The 10,723-nt window shown below is 29.9% G+C and overlaps 1 protein-coding gene across 1 annotated transcript in view; it reads right to left on the bottom strand.

Annotated features, from left to right (window-relative positions):
• Positions 1 to 432: 432 nt before the first annotated feature.
• The window catches only part of LOC113367062 (gonadotropin-releasing hormone receptor-like), a 33,576-nt gene continuing 23,285 nt past the window's right edge, over positions 433 to 10,723 (bottom strand). The window contains exons 5-7 of the mRNA XM_026608692.1: positions 9,450 to 9,657; positions 3,639 to 3,762; positions 433 to 805 (exon numbers count right to left, since the gene is read on the bottom strand). Coding sequence (XP_026464477.1) covers positions 433 to 805; positions 3,639 to 3,762; positions 9,450 to 9,657 — 705 coding nt within the window. The remainder of the gene's footprint in view (positions 806 to 3,638; positions 3,763 to 9,449; positions 9,658 to 10,723) is intronic.

The following is a 10,723-nucleotide window of genomic DNA, read 5'->3' as shown; positions in this document are numbered from 1 at the left end:
TATAATTATAAAAGAATATTGAAATTACTTATATATTTGTACAAATTAAATCTTTGTTAAAAAACTTTGGTTTCTGATTTAAAATATTAATATCTTAATTATATTTAGAAATATGAAAATACATTTGCAGTTTTAGATTTCAGCATTAAATGTCTTAATAATTTCCTATGAAGAATACATCTGTTTCGACTTGAACCCATTACTATTTATTCCGAGAACATTAAATTATTACTTCGAAGAAATTTCGTTAAATTAGATTTATTATTTACAAATTCAAAAAAAAAATATACTAGATTCAAGAGTAAAAAAAAATTCGTAAAATTTGCTAGTAAGTACTTTGAACTCAAATGCATACCATACATATTTGTCAAAGATACATCAGCCAAAAAAATATTTTGTACTGCAATATCAGAGAATAAAATTCTATTACTACTATTCAATTTCCCTTAAGGTCAGACTTAATTTCCCTGTCAACGGATTTTTATCCGGTATCATCAAATGTTCTTTACCAGTTCCATTATCGTTGGTCTTTTTCAAAATGGGCTGAAGAACAAATGATTCGCTGTCCCTTCTCACCTGGTTCATGGCCAAGATCGCCTGGGCACCAGACGAGCTGAGCCTGGGCACCGATCCTGATCTATCGTGCACCCTGTTGACGATCAGCTGCGTCTGCTGCCTTTTGGCGCGGATGTTGTAGGCGCCGTAGACGATGGGATTGGCGCAGGAGTTGGCGCAGGCGAAGAGGAACAAGCCACGCTGAATGCGCTGGTCCACGTGAACTGCAGTCTCTCGGTCTATCCAATACCTATGATCGAAATTATATTAACTATCTTATGCATAGACAAAATTTATAGGCCAATTATGTCGTAAAATAACCCAATGTTATGGCAACGTTATGTTACGCTGAGTCTCTTAACTTCCAGTAGGGTAAGTTATAGTAATCGCAAAAAATGTTTGCATATCTTTACGTTTCAGAGGTTTTCAAATATTTGGCATCCCTTACAAACATTTATGTATGCCTGTGTGTGTGTATGTATGTTTGGATACAATTTTTCGTCCACTATTCTGGGCGCACGGTTCAACCGATCTGGATAATTCTCGATTCCTATTGATAAGGGGACGCTCTGATTAGTTTTTGGCAAAGGCAGGTCTGGCCATTTATTAGATATGGAGCAAAAAGTGTAACTAGTGGGATATATGGCTTAAGACAAATTGCTGGAACTTCCCGTACCGTAACAAAATGTTCGAGGAATACTGAATGTTTTCAAATAGATTATTATTAATATTGTAACATTGTCTAATATTTATAACAAATATATAAACTAAATTGCAAAGTTGAAATTATTTATTTAAAGTATATTAGAACTATAGTCAGAATTAAAAATAAAATCTGAATTATTTTCAATATACAAATAAAATTTTTTTGAAAAAAAAAAGTTAAAACAAAAATTTTTTTTCCAAAATCAATTATTTTGTTAAGACAAGCAGAAAGTTCTTTAAATCATTCAAATCGGACGCTTAGTTCTCTCAAAAACTGCCATTTTTTACGTATTACCCAGCCGTATCTTCGAAATGGCTGGGCCTGCCTTTGCCAAAAACTAATCAGCTCTTCTCCCTATCAATAGGAATCGAATGTTTTTTGAACCATTCAAATCGGTTGATCCGTGCGCCCGAAAACGTGACTGGAAATTTATATCCATACATACATACACACACACACATCAATTTTTCTGAAGTATGCAAAAACGTTCAGAAACCTTCAAAACGTCGAGAAATGTAAAAATTTTCAACTTCGATTTTCGGCCCATTACAATAACTTACCCTACGGGAAGTTAGAAAATGGTAATTCAATTAAGGAGATTGCGGAACGTCCGGTTTACATGGCACAAAGAACGTATTGACGTATTTGTATTGACAAAAGGAAGAACTGATTATTTTTTTTAGAAAGGCGGATCTAGCGGTTTTGGAGAACCAATAATTTTTTTTTTAAATCTATTTCAAAATTATTTTGGTATTTCATAGAGAAATCGTTAGTATGCAACTTGGCGCTTCTGCACTCGATATTTCGTCTCTACGCGGCTGACTCAGCGCGATTGCTTTGAAAATTTTATTTAATTTTCGGTACGGGAAGTTGCAGCAATTTAGCTTAAGATACAATGCCATGCACCACTAGTTTTCTGGTAAATGGTACTGAAAACTGTAGAAAAAAAAACAACTTCACGCATGTGTTTTTATGACTCATCACAAAGATGCCCTTATAATAAGATTTTTTTGTCGTTTGTGCGTTTTCTAGATTAGGTTTTCTATCTAAAACGCCTGACTGCCCAGCAACCACATAGCATTTAGACAGTTTGTAAGATCATTTTATATGAAAAAAAGCAGCGTAACATAGCCTTGACATAACAATGGTCTATTTTACGGCAGAATTGGCCTATTAATTCAAGATTTGCAACTCCAATTTAAGCCTAAAATAAAAATAATTTGATAAGACTAATAATAGAATTATGGCAGAACGGGGCCTAAAAGGTAGATCTGCTTTAAAGGTTTCAAAAAATCGCTTTTTTGAGGAATTTTTAAGAAAAGAAATAAATATTTAATTGAAACGAGATTACAATTTCCATCCGAAACAAAAAAATCAAAGCATATATATATTTTCAATAGTATAGATTCAAGTTGAACCTTATAAATCCAGAAATTCACCAATTTTTCTCAACTTGAAATAAAAATCATGTTTTTAATACAAAATTTCACTTTAGATTGTTTAAAAAGTGGGTGAACTATAACTTTTTTAAAGGTTTTTTAGGTTCAACTAAAATAGAATTTAATACAATAAATTTTGTATCGTTTCGATGGGACGTTTTGGTTTTTTTTCTATCTTTCTCCCCAATTAAGATGAATCGAAAAAATTAAAAATCGAGAAATCGCGCGTCTAAGTTTTCGTTCTGCTTGACGCTTGCTCTCTATTTCTTCTGTAACTCTGAAAATAATTTGATTTTGTTTCTGAAATTTTAGGGATATATTCTTAGCTAGTTTTGGAAGACATTTTTGCAAAAAAAACGATTGTTTTTACGCCTTTAAAGCAAGCTTCCCCCTTAAGAGTTCGTGGATTTAAAGATAATCCATTAGTCCACAAAAACAAATAACGTATCGTACTTTTCAAGTTCTGTTTCCAGACGATCTTTTACTTTTAGTTACGGTACCTGGATATAGTTTTTTAATTAATTTATTTTATACTTGAGGTATATTATTCTTATTTAGGTCAAATTCAACTATCTTTGCATTTGACCTCTATGAAAGCCTACGAGAAGTAATAAAAAAAAAACAAATAAACCTTACACTGGAAAGAGCGTAAACTGAATGAAATAAAATATATAAAGAAGTAGAACTAGTTAAAATTCATTTTTATAACGAATTTTTTTTTAATGTTTAATGAATAGTTTCTCCAACTCTGACGATGAATACTTCTGTTTTGATCATAATATTATTCATATGGTATTTAATTTTACCATTTTAAAATATAGTTTACAAGAATTAATAATCTTTTAGTTTTTTCATGAATCTCATCTATTTTTATGCAAACAAATTGAATTAAAGTAAACAAATTTTTTTTTAACAATTTAAAATTTAAGTTATCATACCACATGCTCATGACGTAGTACGGTGTCCAGCATATGAAGAAAACTAAGACTATGGTAACAGTCATTTTTAAAGTTCTCACTTTCGCACGACCCAAGAATCCCAACGATGAACGACGCATTTTATCTGAAAATAAGAAAAATGATATGAATATGGAATAAGAACAATAATTTTGGTATCTAACTCAGAAATTCTATCACTATATATAAACATGTTTTCTTGTAAAGTAATAATATAAAAATAACATAAAACAAAACATTTTGTTCTCTTCTTTCTAGATTTTAATTCGGCATGGTCTATAAAATAAAAAATAGTCTTCATAAATAAACATGTTCCATACAGTCGGTCCACGTGAACAGCTTTTTAGAACGACTAAATGATATTTGATTGCGATATTAAAGGAAATAATATTAAATGATATCATATGTACATATAATTTTAAATAATATATAGAAATATGTTATTGAAAATTTACACATACACATATTTTTATTATGAAACGTCTAAAATAAATTTAGACCACAAATAGATAAACTTTAAAAAAGCTCATAATATAATCATAACTAGAAACTGTAATTGAAGTTTTTGTGTTCATACATATTAGTAAAAAACGGCGAGTAAATGTTCAGCCAATTTTATAAAGATCAATAAAAATTTTGGGATTCGACTATAAAATAAAATATTAATACACAAAATGTATTTATATTCGGAGGATCTGAAATATTATTTATTTTAAGAGTTAAATTAAAAAGAAAACTATTGGTTCATGTCATCATGCTTTATGGTAAATGGCTGGAAATTCCCGTACTGTAATTTAAATTTTTTAAAAGCTTTGATTTTTTCTTTAAAATTAGACTTGTTTGAAATGTTTAAATTTTTAAATTATTTAATTTTATTTTGCAATCTGTATGTGGGGTATCTACTTAGTACTAATTAATATTATAAAAAAATAGAAACAAAAGGAAAAAAACTATAAAATATAGTAAAATGAAAGTATTGTAGTTATTTAAACTGTATTAGGTCTCCAGGTATTTTTCTTTAAAGCCTGGTCGGCTGGACTTCAAGGTAAACGGCATGCTAATTGGTTAGGATGGACGTCTATCCTGCTTTTATAGTTGTTGGCAACTATTGTTATATGTTTTAGAATTCGAATTAAATCGACTTTTTTGAACATTTTGAAAATCTCTGAACATTCTGAAAATTTTTAGTTAGAAACCCCTAGGTTCAATTCTAGATAAATCCAAATCCTTAGGTTTAATTCTAAGATAATATTATATATAAAATTGTTACTATAAATCTCTTGGCTACAAATTCAATGGATGAGATTCTTGAAAAATAAACCTTATAAAATGTTTTATAAAACTTCTTTAAATGATTCTACATTTCACGTTTTGGATCTTTCACCTAAAAGAGGAAGACCAAAAATATACGGAAATATTAAATTACTTCCATTATACACCAGCATTAGTATCGAAAAAAAAACATAAAGATATTATGAGTTTACTACCGTACATCCCTCCAGTTTTTCATGAACATTTTAAGAATCTTAAATTCTCGAAATAATGATAAATATGGATTACTGTTTTAAAATAATTAATAAATGCTCACGAATTATTTCAATAAAATTATTGTTTCAAATAAAACTCAAAGTTCTTTATTGCTTTAAGTCATTTATAGGACATTCAGTTAATTTTGAAAATGGTCCAAGTCAATTCAAACTTTAAAAACAATATTATCGTAAAAAATTCACACAAAATTTCATATTCATAATAAATTTCCATTAATTAAGACTAATAAAATTAAAAATTAAAATGTCGCATAATGTGAAAATATTTTTTAATTTATTCAAATGCAATTCATTAAATATCTTGAAACAAGAAATATTATATATGACTTAGACCACTTTCATAATTATGGGCACATATATAATGATCAATTTTAACAGCTAAATTGCAGTTTTTTTGACCTTCTTTTCTGGAAACCTCTGGACCTGCATTCATATTTATTAAAAAAAATTAAGTGATTATTTCATATTCAAAATTGTTGTAAATAGTAAGAGAATATAGAAAAAATTGTAAACACTAATTTAGTGCCCTTCAAGTGCCTCTATCAAAAAGGGTCAACGTTGCTTCCGTGGTATTGTAGGGAAAGTCACCTACTGGGATTTACGTGGAACATCATCACGTCAAATCAATCCCGATATTTCTCTTCTTTACACGCGAGAGATACATATCAAGTACATGTGACACGACTGCCTGACCACCAAAGGCGTCATTGTTAACGTACTTTCCCAGGAAGCTCCAGACCCTCTGTAAAGGTATGTACCGGATCGGTATATATACTCAAAATACGTGCAGTATTGCGAGGCGAGAGTTATGGACAAGATAGTGATGCACGGCACCAATAAAATTGATGGAATTAACAGGAACTTTCCGTACAGTTCTTTAATTTTTATTGAAAGCTACAATTTTTTTTAATTAAAAAAAATGTTTTTTAAGTGAAAAATTATTCTTAAATAAATATTCATTTATCATTCTAATTATTTATCTATCTAATTTTCATCATGCCTTAAGACAAGTTGCTGAAACTTCCCGTACCGAAAATTTAAATTTAAAAAAAAAACTTTGAATTTTTGAAAAAACAGATTTATGAAATTTTTACGTTTTGAAAAATTTGATTTTTTTTATTGTTTTTTTTTTTTAAATATTTTGAAATTCGCGCAATCGCGCTGCGTAGCTGTTTTATAAACAAAATATCGAAGCGCATAATCGCTGACTAGCAGTCTAACGGATAAACACTGTTTCGGAATCCTAAGAAATACAAACAAATTCGTACTTATTATTGAAATCTCTATAAAATATCAGATAATATAGCCAAATGGCTTTTTTTACTTTTTATATTGAATCTCCGAAACCGCTATACCTGCCTTCCTAAAAAAAATATTCACTTCTTTATTTCGTCAATACACATAAAATGATTTTTGAATCATTCAAATCGGACGCTCCGTTCTCTCAACTGAATTTGCATTTTTTTGCCCCGTAACTTCGAAACGGCAGGATCTACCATTGCCAAATATGTTTGTTGAATCATTCAAATCGGATGATCTTATTAATAATAAAAACACAAAGTACCAAATATTTTAATTAAATAAATAATATCAAAATAAATTTTATTATTCATTTAAGATAGGAGACAGGTTTATATCGACTTGCAGAGGGGTCTAAATCAGCGCAAAAAAATTTCGGGTTTGTTGAAATAAGAATAGAGATTCAAGATATCTTGATAATACTAAAACATCGGATTTCTTCTTCTCGATGAATTTAAATTCAATTATAAATGTATAACATAACGATATATGTAATTAATTTTATTCATTCATTTATTCGTGAGCAAGGCATGATTAATAATAGATACTACTTTACCTTTTATTGTCAATAACAAAGAAATATCAGGTACCTATGTTAGGGGTCTGGAACAGAAAGTGAAAACAGATGCAAGGAATCCACAACTCAAAAAAGTTTAGGAAATCTATGATTTCAGGTAAAAAGTAAATAGTTAGTTGACTAACAATAAGTAAATGATTAGCTTATAAAACTATTTATGGCGCACATATATATTTCTTATGTAGATAATTCAAATCAAAATTTTTATAAGATGCAATTTTGCATATAATTTAGCTTATTAACTTCCCGTAGGGTAAGTTATAGTAATCGCTTAAAAATCGAAAAATAAAATTTGTATACTCGTATATCTTTACTTTTCAGAAGTTTCTGAACATTTTGGCATACCTGAGAAAAAATGGATGTATGTGTGTGTGTATGTTTGTATAAAACTTTTCGTCTACGATTTCGGGCGCACGAATCACCGAAAACACTAGACATGCCTTCTCAATACAAATAATTGTTCCTTCCCAATAATAATAATATGAATCAGTTAAATCAGACGCTTCGTCATCTCAAAAACTAAATTGCAATTTCTGGCACCTTTTGCCCCATATCTTCGAAACGGCTGGATCTGCTACTGTCCGAAAAGTTTTTTAAATCATTCAAATCTAACCGATTTGAATGTTGGAAAAAACATTCGATTACTATTGATGAGAAGATACGGGGCAAAAAGTGCCAAAAACGGTAATTCAATTTTTAAGATAACGGACGTTTGAGATAACATGTGACTTGCGATGACGAAATAAAGAATTGATAAAATTTTTGGAAAGGCAGGTTCTAGCGGTTTCGGAGATACAGCGGAAAAAGTAAAAAAAAATGATATTTGGCGGACAAAAATGATCATTAAACATATGCACATCAAATTATCAGATATTTAATAATTTTTTAAAAAATGAGTACTAATTTTTTTTACAATTTTGTTGGATTCTGTACCAATATTGCTAATTTTTAATTTTTACTTATACCGTTCAAGCAATTTTCAAAATTTTCAGTATTTTTTTTTCAAAGTTTTCAAAATTATACAAAGTTTTATACTTCAAATATGAATTTCAAATTTACAATTCAGTTTGAAAATATAAATATTTTAAATGAATTATTTTGATCGTAAGAAATATATCCTCAGATTGATTCATTCGGCACCACTTGCTAATTAGCTTATTACATTAATGTAAACTTTTTCAAGTGTTTTGAGCGATAATGAGTGATTATAATTATCTATTTGAAAATGTTTAAAACAAATGTTATTAATCATTGATTAATATTTCTTGATTACTGATTTGTTTCCCTCGAATATTTAATTTTTGTATGGGAAGTGCCAGCAATTTGTGGCCCCCTTAAGGGGCACAAATAGTGTAAAATTTCGAAAAAATCGATTTTTGTTTTTTTTCATATTTCGGTAGATTACAGCTTTAAAAATAACTTATTAAACTTTCAAATCGATATCTCAAATAGTTTTTGAGTTACAGCCATTTAAAAAGTACATATATAGTATATAGTACAACGATCATTTTATCTCTAAACGCGTTTTTCTCGAAACAGCATTTTCCGAATTTGCTGCAATGATTGCTCAGAAACGAATGATCAGATTACTATCAATTTTTTTTACATGTTCTTTATATAGTTCTCCATAAAATGAACTATCGATTTATTGATCGGATCAAAAATCGAATTTTGGCGGTAGAAAAACGACCAAAATTTTGGGTAAATTTCGACTTTTTTTAAAAAAAACGCCGCCATTTTGTCAATTTTTGATTTATTTTTTCATCGTAGTTCATTTTACAGACAATATATTATCTAGTTTAACGAGAATTTTTTTTTTCTTTCATCCACGTAGAAGGCCGGAATCACTGCAGCAGTTAAGGGCCTTTTTTTTTGTCGCGCCGTTGGAGATCGACGATAACTTAAAAAATATTTAATTTTTTTCTTCAAAAATTAATACTATGTATTTTTAAAACATGTATAAATATATTCCTAAGATTTTGAAATGATTGATAAAGTAGTTTTTTTAATATAAATTCTCAAAAATCGCCTTTTTTTAGGCGGTTACACTAGTTGTGCCCCTTAAGGCACGATGCCATGCACCACTAGTTTTAATATTCTTCTCGAATTCCTCTGCACAATTCATTGTATTTGTACACATAGTAAAAAGAAAAGGTCGAAAAAACAAATCCGGATGTACTTATTCTGAATGAAATATGCGACGCATATTTAAAAAAAAATACAACGCATTATTTTGAAACTCGCGAAAACCAGAATATCGCACCACACACCCAAACATAAAAAACCTTTGTAAATGGCATATTTCATTTCAATGACATATTTCGTCACGACGAATGTGAATCTGAATACTATAATTTCCATTGATCTTACCGCCTTCGCGGCATTCCTTGGATCTCCTGAAAATCTCGCACAATATGGATGCGTACGAGTAGCTGATCACCGCCAGAGGGATTAAATACAACAACATCATCCCGGTGGCGTTGTAAAGGATCTCCTGGAACGGTGTGAAAATATTGTAGGTGACGCATTGCTCGTACCACGTTATGTTCGGATGATTTTCCAAGTGAAACACGTATATCTGAAAAATAATAACAACGTACTATCAATAAATCTACCTGGTCATAAATCAAATATTTCATTTTGGTTTTTCACGCGGTAGACGAAAAGATAAAATTTGATTTTGGTTCTGAAGTGCTCGTAGTAATTTTATACTATCAGCTGTTGTGTGTTGTTTTCACCTAGGTATGATGGTAATATATATTTTCGGTATAAGATAAAATTAGTTGGGTGTAATAATAATACTTTGCCTATTGACAAGTTACATATATTGTTATCTATATATATATATATATATATATATATATATATAAGTCGGGTTTTCCTTCCTTACGATATAACTCCAGAACGTACGAACCTATTTCGACAATTTTGCCGCAAAGAATAATTATGTACACGCACTGAATTTCACAATTCAATAAAAATTGCTGGCAATTTGGTGACATACCAATGATTCCGACTGGTCTTCCCTTTGACTTTAAACAATTGCAATGTCCAGTTCGCCTTGCGTTCGCAATGACAATTAACAAGTCACAAGACCAATCGCTTAGTGTTTGCGGGATAAATTCAGAAAATCATTGTTTTTTACATGGGCAGTTATACGTTACCTCTTCACGAGTTGGGAAACCATCCGCTTTGTTTGTGTTAACGTCAGACCAAAAAACAAAAAATGTGGTTTACTAAAGAGCACTTCAATGAAACGGATAATTTGCGGATTCACTTTCATTTACTTACAGAAGTTCAACTAAAAAACATTTCATTTTTGTAATCGAAATAATTTCATTACTGTTGTGTAATGAAATCAAATTTTTCCTTTTCAAATGTAAAACAAAAAAAAATTCTTCATCTTTCTCACGAAACCATCTGGTGGCGAAACGGAGTTCGTCGGGTTTGCTAGTTATGTTGTAATTGTTAATACGGATAATTAACTTAAAATAATTATTGCAATAGGTATTAATTAATTAATACCTATATGCAGGGCCGGTCCTGGGGTACTCAGAGTTTGCATGCCAATATTTTCTAGCACCCCCTCCCCCTTTTATTTAAAGTTTTTGATCAGTTTATCATTAAATTATATAAACATTTAC

This window comes from Ctenocephalides felis, unplaced genomic scaffold (genome assembly GCF_003426905.1).
Source record: "Ctenocephalides felis isolate EL2017-DRISC unplaced genomic scaffold, ASM342690v1 CF-g0.4_SCAFFOLD_01170, whole genome shotgun sequence".
Classification (NCBI taxonomy): Eukaryota; Metazoa; Arthropoda; class Insecta; order Siphonaptera; family Pulicidae; genus Ctenocephalides; species Ctenocephalides felis.
The sequence above is the reverse complement of the archived record's forward strand: the minus strand, read 5'-3'. Positions and strand labels throughout refer to the sequence as shown.